This window comes from Rhinoraja longicauda, chromosome 17, assembly GCF_053455715.1.
Source record: "Rhinoraja longicauda isolate Sanriku21f chromosome 17, sRhiLon1.1, whole genome shotgun sequence".
Taxonomy (NCBI): domain Eukaryota; kingdom Metazoa; phylum Chordata; class Chondrichthyes; order Rajiformes; family Arhynchobatidae; genus Rhinoraja; species Rhinoraja longicauda.
In genome coordinates, this window is record NC_135969.1 from 11,370,776 (window position 1) to 11,391,580 (window position 20,805).

Genomic DNA, 20,805 nt, shown 5'->3' on the forward strand with positions numbered 1-20,805 from the left:
ATTCTGATATCTGTGTTTCATCATCGTAAATTAACCAATTCAACAACATACATAAAAATCAAATTATCTTTTCCTTTCAAAATCAAAGAGGGTAACCCTATAAAAAGAATTTCCAGAACAATATCATTGTTTCCTCCTAAATTATTGTCAGTTATTAAATGCTGTATTTAACATAATACATTACAAACTGGTCACCCTTTGTTGTTTACTCTTACGGTAGGGAACCATTGATATCAGATATCAGTAATGAATACAATATCAGTCTATAGGAACAGTTGATCTTTTAAAGCATACTCCATGGGGCATGCAAGTTTTATTTCTGTGTTGGGGCAGATGGGGAAAGTGTTATGGTTTTTATGTAGGTTGCCACAAGTTTGCTTGTGCCCAGTGACGTTGTCTGGTGTGATCTTTGTACAGAGCGATGAAGGGATGATTAAAGGCCCCCTGGCATGTCCCTGCATGGACAACGTTCTGGGCTCCTCCCTCCTGCCAGTGAACGTGGAGCGGAAGATTACACTGACGGGCCAAAACCTTCACTTCTTCCAGGTCAGCATTTGTCGTTCATTTGCAGGCACTTGGATGGTGCTTTTATCCTGTGCCGATATCTTGCTGCAATCTATTTAGGACAAAGCTCCAGCTCATTGTTCCACACTCTCAGAAGTTCAAGGAGCAGAATTAGGCCATTCAGCGCATCAAGGCCACTCTGCCATTGAATCATGGCTGGTCTATCTTCCCCTCTCAACCCCATTCTCCTGCCTTCTCCCCATAACCCCTGACACCCTTACAATCAAGTCTCCTCAAAAATATCCCTTGACTTGGCCTCCACAGCCGTCTGCGCCAATGAATTCCACAGATCCCATCCCCTCTGACTAAAGAAATTCCTCCTCCTCTCCTTTTGAACGGTATGTCCTTTTATTCTGAGGCTGTGCCCTCTAGTTCTAGACTCTCCCACGAGTAGAAAACTCCTCTCCACATTCACTCTACCCAGACTACTCACTTATCTTTACAATCTGTTCTCTGTCAACTGCTGTGTTGAGTATCCTCTGATATTCATTAATACATTAACAGGCTCAGGCTCACAGTTTCACATCATTGCACTGCAGTTAGGATGGATAAAGGACAGTTCCTTGTTGTGCAGTTGTTCAGGTAAAGTCATAGTCATACAGCGTGGAAACAGGCCCAACGGCCCAACCTACCCACACCGCCCAACATTGTCCCATTTAGTCCCACCTGCCCACGTTCGGCCATTTCCCTCCTATCGGCCTATCTGTGCACCTGTCTAAATGCTTCGAAAACGTTTCAATAGTACCTGCAAAGATCAATGTACCTGCTCATTTAAGTTTAGGTTTATTTTTGTCACATGTATCGAGGTACATTGAAAGGCTACATTTTGCATGCAATCCAATCATATCGGATAATATTGTAAATAAATACAATCAAGTCCAACTCAAGTACAATAGACAACAGAGAAGTAGATACAGAGTGCAGAATATAAATTTCAAAATTGTAGCGCACCAGTTTCAGTGACAAAGTCCAATGTCCGCAATGGGGTAGAGGTGAATCGGACAGGACCCTAGCATATGGGAGAACTGTTGTGAAGTCATCTAAGAGGGAAAGAAAGACACAAAGTGCTGGATTAACTCAGCGGGTCAGGCAGCATCTCTGGAGAAAAAGGATGGTTGATGTTTTGGGCCTGGACCCTTCTTCAGAAATGGAGAGAGGAGAAGAACAACTTCAAAGTAGGCATTCCTTGAGGAACGCACCAGTTCCAGAGACAAAGTCCAATGTCCGCAATGGGGTAGAGGTGAATTGGACAGTAGATGGGAAGAGGAGAAGAGCTGTTCTTGAGTCTGGTGATGTACACTTTCAAACTTCTGTATGTTCTGCCCATTGGGAGTGGGGAGAAGAAATGAGCAGGGTGGGATCCACCTTTGATTATGTTAGTTGCTTTTCCAATTCTGCGTAAAGTGTAGATGGAGTCCGTGGTGGTGAGTCTGGCCTCTACGATGGACTCAGCCGTATCCTTAAATCTCTGCAGTTCTCAACTTGGTTTCAGTCCTGCCCAGAAATAGAAGGTGTGTAAATAGCTTGTTGTTGGGAAACGCTGGAGTAAGATTTCTTCCTCTTTTTTTTTTCCCGAGGATCAGGTGGTTTACAGGAACACAACTTCTGGGTGTTAAAAATAGGCGTTAATCAGTTGCAACTCCGCACTGCGTGGTTTCTCTCTGGAGCAGTGGGAGAATTCAGGGAAAGTTATCAAGAGCAGAATATTCCGGGAGCTTCCGTTAGAATCTGACAGGAATAAGGAGAAACAAAAGGCTGTTGTATATTGCACTGTAAATTCCTTGTAGTGGAGAGGAGGGGAAGTGAGTAAGAGTTAGTAAAAATGAAACTCTCATTCATTCTGATACAGGAAGAGTATTGTTTCATTCATACTATGAGTTGGTGAGATGCTGATCACTATGCTTTCAAATTGCGAATTTACTTTTTAATGGCTTGTTCCCGTGAGCAAGTTGTACTTCCGCGTACATGGGTCTAAAATGTTTCCTCGCAGATCAACTATACAATCAAATGTTTTTATGGGGGTTTTATGGCGGTGCTTTGTCATAGAGTCATACAGCGTGCAAACAGGCCCTTCGGCCCAACTTGCCCACACCGACCAACGTGTCCCATCTACATCTGCCTGCATTGGACCCGTATCCCTCTAAACCTGTCCTATCCATGTACCTGTCCAAATGTTTTGTGATAGTACCTGCCTCAATTACCTCTCCCGGCAGCTTGCTCCATACATCCACCACCATTTTGTGTGAAAAAGTTACCTCTCGGGTTCCTATTAAATCTTTCACCCCTCACGTTAAACCCATGTCCTCTGGCTCTCTATTCCTCTACTCTGGACAAGAGATACTGTGCGTTTACCCGATCTATTCCCCTCATGATTTTGTGCACCTCTATAAGATCACCCCTCATTCCGCCTGCACTCCAAGGAATAGAGTCCTTGCCTGCTCAACCTCTCAATATAGCTCGGGCCTCAAGTTCTGGCAACATCCTCATAACTCTTCTCAGCACCCTTTCTAGCTTGATATCTTTCCTATAACATGGAGCTGAGAACTTACCACAGTTCCCTAAATGTGGCCTCACCAATGTCTTGTGGAACTGCAACATGACCTCCCAACGTCTATACGCAAAACTCTGACCGATGAAGGGCAATGTGCCAAAAGCCTTTTCGCCCACCCTATCTACCTGTGGTGCCATTTGCAATGAACTATGTACCCTGCACTGGGAGATCCCTCTGCTCTACAACACTCCCCAGATCACTACCAATTCACTGTGGTTTAGATTTTTGATTTAGATTTTGAGAGCCAGGTATTCAGTTATCAGTTCCTGGCGTTGATGGTGTTAATCTTTAGAACAAAAACGTGGGTTATTAAGTCTGTCGCAAAATAGCCAAGTCTTGGTTCCCAGGTACAATGCTTCTGACATCTAAGAACTAGTGTGAAAAAGCCTTTCACCTTATTCAAGAGTACGTGTTAACGTCTGAGGAAGTTTTGTACATCATTGCATTGCCTTTAAAGTTGAAGCCCACAGGGAGGCTTTCTGGAAACTGTCTTAAGAGTTTATGTCTTGTTTCCAGGAAGCCTCGTTTACGTCTAGTTTCCAGAGGATGCCTCTGTAAACCACACGCACACACACACAATTTGCCCAGAAGTCTGGTGTTCCTGTTTACTTCACAGGGAATGCTGGCCTTCTGACACAGCTGGATGCTGTCTTCATTACCGCCTCTGTTTCTCTTGCCTGGTAGGACCCAGAAGAGGATTACGAGTGTGTCTTCGTCATCGAGAGTCGGATGGTGGTGGTGGAGGCATTTGTGGAGGTTGACGAATATAATCCCACGTACTACTCCATCACTTGCCAGGTGCACCAGGTAATGTTTAACGCCAATGGCAGCAGCCCTGTCGGGCAGCTGAAAACGTGCTGATTTCCTCCAGTCACACTGGTGTCCCTAGCAATCACCACAGGTGATTAGCACAAGCCAAACCACTGACAAATTCACACGCAGGTTCAAAGCAACTGACATCAAAACAAACCTGTTCGTTTTTTGTTTTTTTTAAGTGCAACTCATTGACCTCACCCTGAAATGTTTAGCTCGGAAAGGGCTAATACTTAAAAGTTTCCCCGGAAGCTCCGGTTTCCTCCCACATCCCAAAGATGTGCAGTTAATCGTGGTCACTTTGGCAGCACAGTGATGCAGCTGGTAGAGCTGCTGCCTCGCAGAGCCCGAGTCCCCTGGGTTCCATCCTGACCTCGCCCACCGTCTGTGTGTGTGGAGTTCGCACGTTCGCTCTGCGACCCCGTGGGTTTCCTCCGGGAGCCCTGGTTTCCTCCCACATCCCAAGGACGTGCAGTTAATTGCGGTCAATAGGTTAAGTGGCCTCTGCAAAATGCCCCTAGTGTGTAGGGAACGAATGAGAAAGTGGGATAACACAGAAGTAGTGTGAACGTGTGAACGATGGTCGGCATAGACTCAATGGGCCGAAGGGCCTGTTTACATGCTGTATCCCGAAACTCTAAATAGGTTCAATCCAGTTAAACCTCTGCAACCACCAGTGCAGAGTAATAGCGCTATTATTTCACATGGTAGACCTACCCTTTAAGGCAAGGTGGTGGCTTGCTTGGTTATCTATGCCAAGAAAAACCTGCCCTTACTTGAAATATTATTCTGAGCTCACCATTTGGGCTGTCAGCAGAGGAATCAATGACTTCAGTGCAGATAATATAGTGTTGAAGCAGTGAAGAAAATTAAAATGATTTCTGATTTACTGTGAACAATGGGTTGGATAGCTAACATCAATAACGTTTATTCAAGGCAATCTTTAACGTGCACAACTGCCTAAATACCCTTCAGAAACACCCTGGAGCAAATTCTGGTAAACATTCTCTTGATTCTTTGCTTGTTACACATTGTGTTGTATGTTCTCTGACCACAAATTACATGGTAGGGAGTATTTGTCATCAATAAACCCTTGTGATTATTGATTTACCAGTACCTTCAAAAATAAAAGGGTGGGACCGGTGTATCAGAAAGAGACTGTACTACAGGCAGCATGGTAGCACAGCAGTAGAGTTGCTGCCTTACGGCGCCAGAGACCTGGCTTTGATCCTGACTACGGGTGCTGTCTGTACGGAGTTTGTACGTTCTCCCCGTGACCCCGTGGGTTTTCTCTGGGATCTGCGATTTCCCCCCACACTCCAAAGGCGTACAGGTTTGTAGGTTGATTGGCTTGGCATGATTGTAAATTGTCCCCCGTGTGTGTAAGATGGTGTAATTGCGCTGGTCGGCGCGGACTCGGTGGGCCGAAGGGCCTCTTTCCACGCTGTATCTCGAAACTAAATTAAGAAATGTTCTGGCAATAAAAGGGGCTTTCCCCAAAACACAAGCCTGCTTTGTTCTCTCTGCGGACGGACCGCCTGTGCATTTTTGACGTGTTGTGCTTTCATCTGAAATCTCCATTTTCTGCCTCCTTTAATTCTCTGACCTTTGCCATTCCAGTACGCCTACTCCACTCTCGAGCAGGAGTATAATGCAACTGTATATGTCCAACGGCGTCCCAATTATAGAGTGGACAGCTTGCGTAACTTGCACAGTAAGTATGCGGGGGCCCGTCTGGATGAGCCGTAAAACCAAGTTAAAGTGTTTGTGCAGCGATGTTGCCATTTCTCCTGCTCAAGTCTTTGTCATGAGAAACAGAAAGTGTTGCAGATATTCAGCAGGACAAGCAGTTTCTGTGGAGAGAGAGAGAGATTTAATACGCCAGACCATGCCCCCACCTTGGGCTTGGCTCCTACTTGTTGCCATGATGTCCTGGCCCAAACAAACCTCAACGTAGATCTAGTTTCCCTCTCCCCTGACTCAGTCTGAAGAAGGGTCTCGACCCGAAACCTCACAATACAATACAATACCTATTCCTTTTCTCCAGTGATGCTGCCTGACCCGCTGACTTACTTCAGCATGTTGTGTCTATCTCAAAGTAGATCAGTCCTGAAAAGCCACAAAGTCTTGGGGTTGAAACAAAGTCCCTCGCGTCATTACGATGGCTTCAGCTACTGTTTACATCAGTGGCATTTCAAAGTGGATAAAGTTTAGAAATTTAATTTGCTTAATAAATATATTTGATCCATGTAAACTAATTCAGAACATTAATACTAATTCAAATAAACTTCAATATAAGCAAGCTGCTCATTTCCCCCTCCCCCCCCCCCCATCTAGGTTGGTCACTACATTTTAATGAATGTGACTTTACTGGATGTTTAGTTTAGAGATACCGTAGGGAAACGGGCCCTTCGGCCCACTGACTCTACGCTGACCAACGATCACATACACTAGTTGTATCCTACACACACTAGGAACAATGTACAGAAGCCAATGAACCTACAAATCCTCTCGTCTTTGGGATATAGGGAGGATACAGCAGCACCCGGAGAAAATCCGCGTGGTCACAGGGAGAATGTACAAGCTCCAAACAGGCAGCACCCCTTGTCAGAATCAAACCCGGGTCTCTGGCCTGAGTTCAGTGGTGCGTCCAGAGATGAAGGGACCTCCTCCTTTGTAGGGAAGAAAATAACTGCAAATGCTGGTACAAATCGAAGGTATTTATTTCACAAAATGCTGGAGTAACTCAGCGGGTCAGGCAGCATCTCAGGAGAGAAGGAATGGGTGACGTTTCGGGTCGAGACCCTTCTTCAGACTGACGAAGGGTCTCGACCCGAAACGTCACCCATTCCTTCACTCTTGAGATGCTGCCTGACCTGCTGAGTTACTCCAGCATTTTGTGAAATAAATGCCTCCTGTTTGTAGGAACTCAGCAGGTTGAGCAGTGTCTGCTGGAGGGGGAATGGAAGAGAGGAGAGTGGGGGGGGGGGGGGGGGGGGGGAGATTGAGGGGTGGTCAGCTTTCAGGTCCAAACCTGACAGCTTTCAGGTTGAAACCTGGCAGCACTGTGGTGCAGCTGGTAGAGCTGCTCCCTCACAGTACCAGAGACCTGGGTTTGATCCAGACTTTGGGTGCTGTCCGTATGAAGTTTGCTCATGCTCCCTGTGACCCTGTGGGTTTTCTCCAGGTGCTCTGGTTTCCTCCCTGCATCCCAAAGACGTGCAGGTTTGTAGCTTGATTGGCCTCTGTAAATTGTCCCTTGTGTGTAAGGAGTGGATGAGAAAGTGGGGTAACGTAAAACTAGTGTGAAGACAGACACAAAAAGCTGGAGTAACTCAGCGGGACAGGCAGCATCTCTGGAGAGAAGGAATGGGTGACGTTTCAGAAGAAGGGTCTCGACCCGAAACGTCACCCATTCCTTCTCTCCAGAGATGCTGCCTGTCCCGCTGAGTTACTCCAACTTTTTGTGTCCATCTTTGGTTTAAACCAGCATCTGCAGTTCCTTCTTGCACATAAAACTAGTGTGAATGGGTGATCGATGGTCGGCGTGGACTCAGTGGGCTGAAGGCCCTGTTTCCATGCTGGATCTCTAAACTAAACTAAACTAATGCAGGGCTTCAAAGGGAAATGTCGACCATTCCTTCCAACCCCACGGATGCTGCTCGACCCGCTGAGTTCCTCCAGCAGTCTGTTTGTTGCTCCAGGTTCCAGCATCTGCTGCAGTGTCCCGTATCTCTCTGGACCTCCTGTCTGTTCCTGACCTCCGAGTTGCAGGAAGCAGGCGTATGTGGACTTGCGGTTTACTGAGAACCTCTGGTTGAACAGGAATACACTCCAGTCGCCGTTTCAGGTCGATAACCTCTCATCAGAACAGAAGCATCACTCCAAAACCTTAATTCTGCACATATGACATCTGACCTGCTGAGTATTCCCAACACTTTGTTTTATTTCAGATTTCCAGCATCCATTATCTTACAACTTCCCAACACTTCACGTGCTGCCTCTGTTTTAGCTCAAGGTCTGTCTTGTGGGGCTTTTGTCACCAGTCCCGTGACATTTGATTATATTAGAACTAGGCGTTATAGAGTCAGACAGCACGGAAGCAGGCCCTTCGGCCCAACTCAAGACCGAGCTCTGTGTTGAGTTTAGCTGGCTGGTATTATATCGTAACAATGGCAGGTTTTCTGTGCTGCCTGTGTGCGTGTGGTAAAACACATCAAAACAGTACAGAAAAGCTAAGAGCAGTAGGGTGAAATGTTTTCAAATCGCTCATGATGTTTATTACAAGGACTTTTAAATGAGTATGAGGAAAATGGTATGTTTGCATAAAATCAGGTAATAGTAATGCAGCCAAAGCCAACTTCATCTGTGCAAAATAAAAACCTGCAGATTTTTGGTTGTTAAGGGAATTAACAGTTCTGGGGAAATGGTGCGGGGTTAAAGGGGCAACCGTGATAGTAATGAATGGTGGCACAGGCACGATGGACTGAATGGCATCCACCTGCTTCTATTATGTAGTGAAAATTATCTTGTCTTCTCTCCTACCTCAGAGGTTTATCTTCGGCAGAGAGCATAATAGTGAGTAGACAATAGACAATAGGTGCAGGAGTAGGCCATTCGGCCCTTCGAGCCAGCACCGCCATTCAATGTGATCATGGCTGATCATTCTCAATCAGTACCCCGTTCCTGCTTTCTCCCCATACCCCCTGACTCCGCTATCCTTAAGAGCTCTATCTAGCTCTCTCTTGAATGTATTCAGAAAATTGGCCTCCACTGCCTTCTGAGGCAGAGAATTCCACAGATTCACAACTCTCTGACTGAAAAAGTGTTTCCTCATCTCTGTTCTAAATGGCCTACCCCTTATTCTTAAACTGTGGCCCTTGGTTCTGGACTCCCCCAACATTGGGAACATGTTTCCTGCCTCTAATGTGTCCAACCCCTTAATAATCTTATACGTTTCGATAAGATCGATAAGTAATGGGGGTTAGTTTGCGATAACGCTCCTGTGTTTTGCCAGCAGTGATCGAGTTAGAGAGTTTCAGTGGTCAGTTGGACTTTAGACTTTTAGACAGACATAAAGTGTGGGAACAGCCCTTCAGTCCACCAAGTCTGTGCCGACCACCGATCACCCCGTAACACTAGCACTATCCTACACACGGGGGGCAATTTACAATGTACAGAAGCCAATTAACATACAAACCTGTATCTCTTTGGAGTGCGGGAGGAAACCGGAGCACCCGGGGAAAACCCATGCAGGTCACTGGGGAAATGGACAAACGTCAAACAGACATGAGGGCAGGATTGAGCCTGAGTCTCTGGTGCAGTAAGGCAGCAAGTGTACCTACCGCTGCCCAACTGTACTGAAACTGTGTTGTTGTGAAACTCATGCTGCTGAGATCATTGCAACCGAGAGGTGATCACACACCTCATCTGCTGTTTGCTCCTGGTGATCAAAAGCTTGTTCCTCTGCAGAAATCCCCTTTTTAATCAGTTTTAACCGTTGAACAGGAACATGGCAATTGCGCCATCTTGTGGAGCATTTGTCACTGGTCTTGTGGCATTTGGTTACATTGGAACAAGGTGTTCGAGAATCGTACAGCACGGAAGCAGGCCCTTCGGCCCAACACTTTCATGCCGACCAATATGTCCCATTTGCCTACTTTTTGGCCATATCCCTCTAAACCTTTCCTACCCGTGTACCTGTCCAGGTGTCTTTGAAATGCTCTTACATGCTGTTATATAGTGTTATATCTTTTACCTGCAGCTATTCCACCTGCCTCAAATACCTGCTCCGGCAGCTCATTCCATATATCCACCACTCTCCAACTGTAAAAGATTTCCTTCAGGTTCCTGTTAAATCATGCTCCTCTCACCTTAATAAACCTGTACAAAACTCTGGTTTTTGATTTCCCCTATTGTGCTATTTTAGTTTGTGTCTTTATGGTAACACTCTTCTAATGCTGCTGCTTGGCTAGTTCAATGGCACAGGCAGCAGAGAGGCTGCCTTGCAGTGGTGGATCTGTATTGAGCCCTGACCTCCAGTGGTGTCAGTGTGCACCTTCACCCTTGACCCCTCCTGCTGCTTGGCTTCCTCTCGTGTCCCAAAGGGGGGGGGGTGGGGTGGGGCGGGGGGGGGTTAGGTTGCCCCGAGTGCGTAGATGCAAAGCAGAATTTGGAGGAGTTGATGGGAATATGTGCAGAATCAACTGGGTCAGTGTAGGATTAGCGTAAATGGGTGTGTAATGGTTAGCACAGACCTGATGCATAGTTGTCATGTTAGTGTGGTGTGATGTGGGCCTTTTCCGTACTTTATGACTCTAATAATGTGTCTTAACCTATTGATTTTTCCTAAGATGACCTTTCCTACAAAACTATTTGAGCAATATTGTTTCTAAATCTGAACAGTTCCATTTTCCCGGAACCACATTTACCCGTGTGTTAATCAAAACATCCCCACACATCAAAATATAGTTCCTCTAATTGTGGTCATGTCTAGTTTGGTTGTGACAGTCATAATAGAGAGAATACTTCTCAAACTTTTTTTTACAGTGCCAGAGACCCAGGTTCGATCCTGACCTCGGGTGCTGCCTGTGTGGAGTTTGCACGTTTTCTCTGCGAATGCTCGGGATTCCTCCGGGTGCTCCGGTTTCCTCCCACATCCCAAAGACGAGCAGGGTTGTAGGTTAATTGGCCGCTGTAATCTGCCTCTCATGTGTTGGGAATGGATGAGAAAGTGGGATAACATTGAACTAGCGTGAACGGGTGACTGATGGGTGGCGTGGACTCAGTGGGCCGAAGGGCCCGTTTCCATGTTGTATCTTTCCATTGTTTTTAATCAATAGGTGAATCTGCTAAATCTGTAAATTGATTCAAATTATATATTTTATTTCTTCACGTGTAATGAAATTTTTGCATTTGAATAGCGCCTTTATGCTTGAGTCCCAAAGGGCGTTTTAGCTGATTTTAAGCATGGTCACCGCGGCAATATTGCACGTGAAAGGGACGGTTGTGTGGGGGAATGCGCTCTTGGGGGTGGACGGGAAGTAAGTGTGTGGGAGACTAATGCCCTCTTGCCGCCCCTGCACAGTTACCCTGTACAACTGCTCTGTGGGCCGCACGGACTGCAGCCGCTGCCAGACGGCGGACGCCAAGTACTCGTGTGTGTGGTGTGGAGGAGGAAAGCCCCGCTGCGTGTACAAGGAGTCTTGCGTGGACGGTGTGGAGCAGACCTGCCCAGCGCCCGTCATCCACTCGGTGAGTCGGCCCTGCGATCGCCGGCCATAACCCAGAAACCGAACCGTGCCTCTGCGGGGAGGCAAGGAACTGCAGATACTGCTTTGAAATGAAATGTCACGTAGTGCTGGAGGAGCTCAGCCGGTCGGGCAGCATCTGTACAAGGGTGGCACGGTGACTATACATAATTACAATCAAGCCATCCACAATGTACAGGAAGGCCCGCAAAGTGGTAGAACTGCTGCCTCACAGCGCCAGAGACCCAGGTTCCATCCTGACTATGGGTGCTGTCTGTATGGAATTTGTACGTTCTTGAGACCGTGTGGGTTTTATCCGGGTGATTTAGATTTAGAGATACAGCGCAGAAACAGGCCCTTCGGCCCACCGGGTCCGCGCCGCCCAGCGATCCCCGCACATTAACACTATCCTACACCCTAGGGACAATTTTTACATTTGCCCAGCCAATTAACCTACATACCTGTACGTCTTTGGAGTGCTCCGGTTTCCTCCCACACTCCAAAGACGTACAGATTTTTAGGTTAATTGGCTTCGGTAAAAATTGTAAATTGTCCCTCGTGTGTAGGATGGTCCTAGTGTACGGGGATCACTGGTTGGTGCGGACTCAGTGGGCCAAAGGGCCTGCTTCCATGCCACATCACTAAACTAAAGCTGCTGCCTAGCCTGCTTAGTGTCTCGGATGTGGATAAAAAGAGATGGAAACTGAGCTTCTCCTGATCAGGAATGCTGCTACAATCCCGTGTTCTATATCATTTATCCCACGTTGTATGGTTGGAGACAGCAGGGGGGTGGTGAAGGTATCGTGGCATCGCCACCTCCCTCTGATCCACTGATGCGAACGATCGCCTTTTATGTGCTGTTGACATTTCCCCGATTAGACTACCTTGTGGCCTAGTGCCATTGCGGCTTCCTGAAGCTCTGTGAGGAGAATCATGCTCTCCATCCCTCCCCCACCCTAGTTCCCCGATGAGTTTCATTGTCCTCCTGATTAAATTCTACTGATTGTCTGCCTCGTTGTCGTCTTCCCCTCAGCTAACAGTGATCCATTCCACATTTTCCTTGACCTCCCTCCCCTTTGATCGCTCGTTTTCACACCTTCCCCGACCGTATCTCTATGTCTCCCTCTCCCCTGACTCTCTGACTGAAAAAGGGTCTCGACATGAAACGTCACCCGTTCCTTCTCTCCGGAGCTGCTGCCTGTCCCGCGGAGTTCCTCCAGCATTTTGTGTCCATCTTCGATGTAAACCAGCATCTGCAGTTCCTTCCTTCGCAGACGTTATCAGGGCTCCAGTCTGTGAGCATGCACCTGCAAGTTGTGGTGTCGACACCATGCTGCTCCACAATGTGTTTGCAGGAGAGGAGGTGTGGAGTAAATGTCGACACCTCGTGCTGAGACTGGCAGCACCAGCAGTCGTGTGGACTGCCTGCAGATCCACCCCTTTAGGACAGCCAAATGTGTTTCCATTCCCCCACTGACTTCCTGGGTAAATGTGTGAGCGTGTCTTGTGAATCCAGTGATGTGAACTGAGCTGACATTCCCTCCCCCCTGGAGCAAACAAGGTGACGTGGAGACTTGCTCCAGTGAGTGCTTTTGGCAGTAGATCGGGAAGAAATCATTTCCACTGATCGAAGGGCGGCATGGTGGCGCAGCGGTAGAGTTGCTGCCTTACGGTCGGTGCCAGAGATTCGGGTTGGATCCCGACAACAGGTGCTGTCTGTACGGAGTTTGTACGTGCTCCCCGTGACCGCGTGGGTTTTCTCTGAGATCTTCAGTTTCCTCCCACACTCCAAAGAGGAGTAGGTTCATGGACTTGGTAAATGTAAAAGAATTGTCCATAGTGTGTGTAGGATAGTGTTAATATGCGGGGATCGCTGGTCGGTGCGGGCCCGGTGGGCCGAAGGGCCTGTTTCCGCGCTGTATCTCTAAACTAAACTAAACCATTGGTTACCGGAACCCAGATAATTGCAGGGAAAGCCAAGATCGTGATGAAGATGATCTTTTTTAAAAATGGAAAATATGCAGACTGCTGGTGAAACTCATCAGGTCAAGCAGCATCTGTAGAGGCAAAGGTATAGTCGACCCATGCAGAGTCTCCAACTAAGACATTGACTATCAAGATGCAAGAGCGTTTAATTGTCACATTCCCTGAGACAGGGATATTGAGATTCTTCTTTGCTGCAGCATTACAGGCAAGTTAATGCAGCAAAATAAATAAATATACAATAAACAGCAATACAATAAATCATCCGTCATTCTAGGTTAGGGTGGCACGGTGACACAGCAGTAGAGTTGCTGCCTGACCGTGCCAGAGACCCGGGTTTGATCCTGACTGGGTGCTGTCTGTATGAAGTTTGTACATTCTCCCAGTGTCCACGTGGGATTTCTCCGGGTACTCCGGTTTCCCCCCACACTCCAAAAACGTGCAAGTTTGTAGGTTAATTGGCTTCGGTAAAAATTGTAATTTGTCCATTGTGTGTAGGATAGCGTTAGTGTGCGGGGATCGCTGGTTAGTGTGCGGGGATCGCTGGTTAGTGTGCGGGGATCGCTGGTTAGTGTGCGGGGATCGCTGGTTAGTGTGCGGGGATCGCTGGTTAGTGTGCGGGGATCGCTGGTTAGTGTGCGGGGATTGCTGGTTAGCGAGCGGGGATCGCCGGTTAGTGTCCTGGGATCGCTGGATAGTGTGCGGGGATCGCTGGTTAGCGTGAGGGGATCGCTGGTTAGTGTGCGGGGATCGCTGGTTAGCGTGCGGGGATCGCTGGTTAGCGTGCGGGGATCGCTGGTTAGTCTGCGGGGATCGCTGGTTAGGGTGCGGGGATCGCTGGTTAGGGTGCGGGGATCGCTGGTTAGTGTGCGGGGATCGCTGGTTAGTGTGCGGGGATCGCTGGTCGGCACGGATTCAGTGGGCTGAAAGGCCTGTTTCCCCGTTGGTATCTCTAGACTAAACTAAAAGGCAACCAGATCATAATAGTGCAAGTTGTACGACAGAATGCAACCTTGTTAAAAAGTCCATTATAGTCCAGTAATGAGGTTGGGTTGTGGTTCGGGTTGTGCAGGAGATCCAGAGCCTGACAGTTGATGGGAAGAAGCTGTTCTTTAAGGTACCTGGAGGTAACAGTTCTTTGGCTCCTGTACCACCTTCCCAATGGTAGCATGGCGATGAGAGCGTGGCCAGGGTGATGTGGGTCTTTGATATTAGCTGCCTTCTTGAGCAAGCACTTTTTGTAGATCTCTGGCAGAGAGGTCAAGACTTGTACTAGGCCAGGCAATGATTCTGCAGCCGGTAGTTTAATTTATTATTATCCGGTCAAACAAAAGACTGTACACAAATACAATCAAGCCATCCATACCACCCAGATATAGGGTACAACATCCTCCTCCATTCAAGCCTCTTTCATAACAAACGTCATCATTCTTCGGCAATGTCCACCATTTTCTACAGCCTCCTTCATTCTGTGGGTGTTTAAGGTGTCAAACCAGGCTATGTCGCAACCAGTCAGTATGTTCTCCACCTGTCTCTTTGCTCCACAGGTGCTGCTTGACCCACTATAACGTGCAAACTCCACACAGGCAGCACCCGAGGTCATGATGAAGCCCGAGTCTCTGGCGTTGTGAGGCAGTGGCTCCACCAGCTGTGCCACTGTTGGCATTTGTTGACAGGGGATGTTTGCCTTCACAGATCGAGCCGTTGTCAGGACTGCAGGAAGGTGGCACCATGCTGACCATCATCGGCTCCAACTTGGGCCAGAGGTTCGAGGACATCCAGAACATGGTGACTGTAGCTGGTATCCCGTGCCGTGCCGACCCGCTGAAGTACGAGGTCTCCACCAGGTCAGTCAGTTGCTGTTGTGTTTCGGAAACCCTCGCGAGCGGGTGAGCTTTGAACCCAAGCCCCTTGAAACTAAATTCTCGATCAGTTCCCTCTTCAAAGCATGTTTTCTATTTTTGGTTTTCATTGATGGGGTATGATGGGACTAGCCTGGCATCTGATGCCCATCCCAAGTGGCTTTGGGCTATGAGCTGCCGCCTTGACCCGCAGGTGAAGGTGTGCCCCCAGTACTGCTGGCCTGGGATTTAGATCCAGCCCTGATGATGGACCAGCGAGGTGGCAGAGGTTATGGGGAGAAGGCAGGAGAATGGGGTTAGGAGGGAGAGATAGATCAGCCATGATTGAATGACGGAATAAACCTGATGGGCCAAATGGCCTAAATCTACTCCTATTCCTTATGACCTGACCTTATCTCCAAGAGAGGGTGTTGTGTGACAGTGTGGATCCAGCGGGTGGACATGTTGCAATATTCCTGCTGATTTTATCCTTTCTCGACAATGGAAGTTATAGCTTTGGGAATAGCATTTAGTGTATCATTGGTGAGCTGCTGCCTTGCAGATAGTACGCGCTGCAAATATTGGTGTGCAGGTGCTAGAGGGAGCGAATATTTACAATCGACTGCTTCTTGTGCAGATCACTCCTGTTATAGTCAGAGTGTTGCAGTGTGGAAACAGGCCCTTCGGCCCAACTTGCCCACACCGGCCAACATGTCCCAGCTACACTAGTCCCACCAGCCTGCATTTGGTCCATATCCCTCCAAACCTGTCCTATCCATTGTACCTGTCTAACTGTCTCTTAAATGTTGGGATAGTCCCAGCCTCAACTACCATCTCGGGCAGCTTGTTCCATACATCCACAACTCTTTGTGTGGAAAAATTACCCCTCAGATTCCTATTAAATCTTTTCCCCATTCACATTAAACCCATGTCCTCTGGTCCTCGATTCACCTCCTTTGGGCAAGAGACTCTGTGCGTCTACCCGATCTATTCCCCTCATGAGTTTATACACTTCTGTAAGATCACCTCTCATCCTCCTGCGCTCCATGGAATCGAGACCCAGCCGACTCAACTTCTCCCTATAGCTCGGACCCTCTAGTCCTGTCAACATCCTCATAAATCTCCTCTGTACCCTTTCCTGCTTGACAACTTCTTTCCTATAACACGTTGTCCAGAACTGAACACAATACTCTAAATGTGGTCTCACCAACGTCATACACAACTGCAACATGACCTCCCAACTTCTACACTCAATAATCAATGTTGGAACTGCACTCATTCATGCGGGTGGAGATTATTCCACGATATATTTAACTTGCGCATTTTGAGATGGTAGAAAGTCTCCATAATTAACCTGCCCCCTAATCCTCAACGGATACACATGTCTTCAGGTACATGCTGGAGATGAAGGTCATGCAGAACCATGGTGGACAATGTCATACTCTGACCTCTGCTACAGCAGCGGCTCAGATTTCCTCCACATGGCCAGACTCGGCCTCGGTGTGTCGCTGCATGGAAGAATTGCGATTAATGGTCTGATTCTAGCATGCCTGGCTCATGGCTGGATGTGACGGGGGCATGTGTAGATTTTTGTCCAAGCCATGTGGTTTCCTAAGAGGGATATTCAAGAATGGAGGGATTCTGTCACTAAAAATACGAGTGACAATATTTAAAAGGCGGGATGTGACTGGATTAGCATTGGGTTTGCAGTGACAATAAGCTAGTGACTAATGTTGCCATATGGAACACCCTTGATTCCTGGTGATACTATAATAAGGTATGTTTGAGGAAATACACAGAGTCCTGGGAGCTTACAACAAGATGTGGCAATTTATTTGACGTCTCATCCCAACTGCTAGTGATAATTTCCCAGCAAAGACGGTCAATGATGTAGCCAGACCGGTTGAAGTGTTAGCCATGGTTTGGTGAGATACAAGGACGAGCGAGAGACTTGTGCAAGTGCTAATGCTTTGTCGTGCTGCTGGAGATGCTGCTGTTAGGAATTGATGATAAAGCAAGAGCCCTTTTTAATATTTAATATTCCTGTCAAAGAATGTCAGGAGAGCTATCTGCACCAATGTGTTTTTTAATTACATCAGAGTTTCACGATATGATGAAGATTAAGACCGGTAAATGAGGTACATGATCTAACTGAATGAAGTAAGCTTGTGGGCCTATGTGCTCTATACCTGCTCGAACTAGGAGCGATGTTGGATTGTCAGTGGTTTATAAAGGACTGTTGAGGGTCGGCCTCAAGTCACAAGACCACTTGCTGAAAATATGTCGACACATAATGTGCCATCTGTTACTTCATGTTAAGTTTAGTTTAGAGATACAGCGTGGACACGTGCCCTTCAGCCTGCTGAGTCCAGGTTGACCATCGACCACCCGTTCACGCTAGTTCTATATAACCCCACTTTCGCATCCACTCTCTACGCATTCGGGGCGATTTACAGAGGTCAATTAACCTACAAACCCACAATTCTTGGGATGTGGGAGGAAGCCCAAGCTGTCGCAGGGGGAACGTGCAAACTCCACACGGGCAGCCCACGAGGTCAGGATCAAAGCTGGCTCTCTGGCGCTGTGAGGCAGCGGATGTACCATCTGCACCACTCATGTTAGTGCTGTGTTTGGTCTGCACTGGTGCTCTTTGATGTGATGCATTGACCTTTCAATTGGGGACTATGATACAGTACGTGGTACGCAGCCCGTCCACAGTGCAGCTATGACGAGTCTCTCCTGCAGGATCATTTGCCTCACTGAACCCAGTGAAGTCGAGAAGTCGGGAGAAGTCACGGTGAAAGTAACAGGCGGTGGTGGCAGCAGCAGCTCCACACAACTTTTTATATATCAGGTGAGTGGGAATTTTAACGGCATTTTCTTTCTCTGGTATTTTTTTGTTTCCCTGATTGAATCCAGAAGCTTCCCTGTAATGTGTGATGGATACGACACAGATGAGATGTCAAACTCTTGAGGGCATGGCTTTAAGGTGAGAGGGGGGGAATGTTTAAAGGAGATGGTCAGGCAAGTGATTTTACATAGAGGATGGTGGGTGCCTGGAACGTAGAACCTGGGAGGTAGATACAATAGTGGTATTTAGAGTCAGAGCACAGTGATACAGTGTGGAAACGGACCCTTTGGCCCAACTTGCCCACACCAGCCAACATGTCCCAGCTACACTAGCCCATCTGCCTGCGTTTGGTCGACATCCCTCCAACCCTATGCTATCCATGTACCTTCTTAAAATGTTAGGATAGTCCCTGCCTCAACTACCTCCTCTGGCAGCTTGTTCCATACACCCACCACCCTTTGTGCGAAAAGGTTACCCCTCGGATTCCGGCTAAATCTTTTCCCCTTCATCTTAAACCTATGTCCTCTGGTCCTCGATTCACCTACTCTGGGCAAGAGAGACTGTGTATCTACCTGATATATTCCTCGCATGCTCTCCATAAGATCACCCCTCATCCTCCTGTGCTCCAGGGAATAGAAGACTTAAAGAGACTTTTGGATAGGCACATGGATACACAGGGCATGGAGGGATGTGGATCGTGTGCAGGCAGATAAGAGTTGGTCTTGGCATCACGTTCTGCACAGAAGTAGTAGATTTAAGGTCCCCTACCTGGACTGTTCCAAGTTCTATGTTTGGGAAGAGAGAATGATTACAATCCTCTACAATAGCCGTGCCACGGAACCAGCGCATGCTGGAGCATCTGGGCCAGTACTTTGCCCAACAGCTGAACAAGTCGGTCCAGTGTCAACTCCCTTCATCCGGTATCTGTAGACTGTGGATGGCCTGGTTGTAATTGTGTATAGTTGTCTAGTTGAGTGGATAGCACGCAACAAAAAAAGGCTTTTCGCTGTACCTCGGTACACGTGACGACAATAAACGAAACTGATCTTAGCAGGAACCCTCAGGCCCAGCAGACACAGCAGTAACTCTGGGGTGACTCCAGGTCACGTGCCTATCAGGGAGATAACCAATCTGGGGGAAGTCTCAGTCACAAGCCCGGAATTCTGCGATGCTTAGTTTTCGACATAGCGCGCGGAAACGGGCCCTTCGGCCCACCAAGTCCGTGCCGACCGGCGATCACCCGTGCACTAGTTCCATCCTACACACTAGGGGCAATTTACAGAGGCCAATTAACCTACAAACATGCACACCTTTGGAATATGGGAGGAAGCCGGAGCACCCGGAAAAATCCCACGCTGTCACTGGGAGATGGTACAAACTCCGTATAGACAGCAGCCGTAGTCAGGATTGAACCCTGGTCTCTGGCGCTGTAAGGCAGCAACTTTACCGCTGCGCCACTGTGCCGCCCGTAAGCCCAGCAAGATGCAACGCCATCCCAGGATGACAAGCACAGCAATAATGAAAGGGAGCCAGTAGGTGAATAATACGTGGCCACAATCAACTACAGATGCTGGGTAATATAAAAAAAACAAAGTGCTGGAGTAACTCAGCGGGTCAGGCAGCATCTCTGGAGAACATGGACAGGTGACGTTTTGGGTCGGCACTCTTCCGATATTAAGTGTGGGGTTAAAAAAACCTGTTAGAGGAGCTCAATAGGGCAGGCAGCATCTGTGGAGGGAAATGGACAGACGATGTTTCGGATTGGAACTATTCTTCAGACTAACCCAAAATGCACTCACGCAGTTTTGAAGTATTTTTAATCAGAGGGAACCAGGGCCCTAACAATTTCACCGTGTGATAATATGAATTTTGTTTCTTTACCTGCATTAAATTATTGTAGAATTTGAGTTTTCAAGAGTGTGATGTTTGTTATGACTACATGGTTAAGCTCCTGTCTGGACCAGTGCATCATCATTAAGCAGCCGGCCTGACTTTGTTCCTTCTCCAGAACCCGGTGCTGGAGTCCATCTTGCCAACTCATGGCCCCAGAGCTGGGGGGACGTCTCTTGTCCTCAATGGTGTCAAGTTGCTTACTGGCAGACCAAGTGATGTCAAGGTGTTTGTTGGTGACCTCCCCTGTCTCATGTAAGTGTCTGCATCGCTGGTGGGAAGCTGTGGAACCCTCCAGAACACGTGGTGATCCAATGTACCGTACAATGTTACAAGAAGATGCTGGCTTATGCCAGCAATACTTCTTCCTAATCCACCTTTCCGATGATTAACATTGCTAACCAACTTCATTAAAGTGGCTTTTAATGAGCTCAAGCAATAGCTGAAGTCTGGATATTGGACCTCAGAAGGGAGCAGGTCTGATTCAGATCTTATTCCACCTAATGTCCATCAAAGCCCTTCCAGCAGAGGTCAACAAGTAGCATCAAAGAGGTCCTCCTGCAGTTGCCCCGGGTGAGACCACATCTGGAGTATTGTGTGCAGTTTTGGTCTCCTAATTTGAAGAAGGACGTCCTTGCTATTGAGGCAGTGCAGCGTAGGTTCACGAGGTTAATCCCTGGGATGGAGGGACTGTCATATGAGGAAAGATTGGAAAGACTAGGCTTGTATTCACTGGAGTTTAGAAGGATGAGAGTGGATCTTATAGAGATATGAAATCATAAAAGGACTAGACAAGCTAGATGCAGGAAAAATGTTCCCAATGTTGGGGGAGTCCAGAACCAGAGGACACAGTCTAAGAATAAAGGGGAGGCCATTTAAAACTGAGGTGAGAAGAAACTTTTTCACCCAGAGAGTTGTGAATTTGTGGAATTCTCTGCCACAGAAGGCAGTGGAGAAAAATTCACTGGATGAATTTAAAAGAGAGTTAGATAGAGCTCTAGGAGCTAGTGGAGTGAAGGGATATGGGGAGAAGGCAGGCACAGATTACTGATTGTAGATGAT

The 20,805-nt window shown here is 47.6% G+C and overlaps 1 protein-coding gene across 1 annotated transcript in view; it reads left to right on the forward strand.

The window, feature by feature from the left end:
• Window positions 1-20,805, forward strand: part of plxnb1b (plexin b1b) — a 239,646-nt gene that overhangs the window by 185,909 nt on the left and 32,932 nt on the right. Inside the window, exons 12-18 of the mRNA XM_078414681.1 lie at window positions 418-546; window positions 3,800-3,922; window positions 5,549-5,642; window positions 11,016-11,182; window positions 14,857-15,008; window positions 17,748-17,856; window positions 19,862-19,998. Of these exons, the coding sequence (XP_078270807.1) occupies window positions 418-546; window positions 3,800-3,922; window positions 5,549-5,642; window positions 11,016-11,182; window positions 14,857-15,008; window positions 17,748-17,856; window positions 19,862-19,998 (911 nt within the window). The remainder of the gene's footprint in view (window positions 1-417; window positions 547-3,799; window positions 3,923-5,548; window positions 5,643-11,015; window positions 11,183-14,856; window positions 15,009-17,747; window positions 17,857-19,861; window positions 19,999-20,805) is intronic.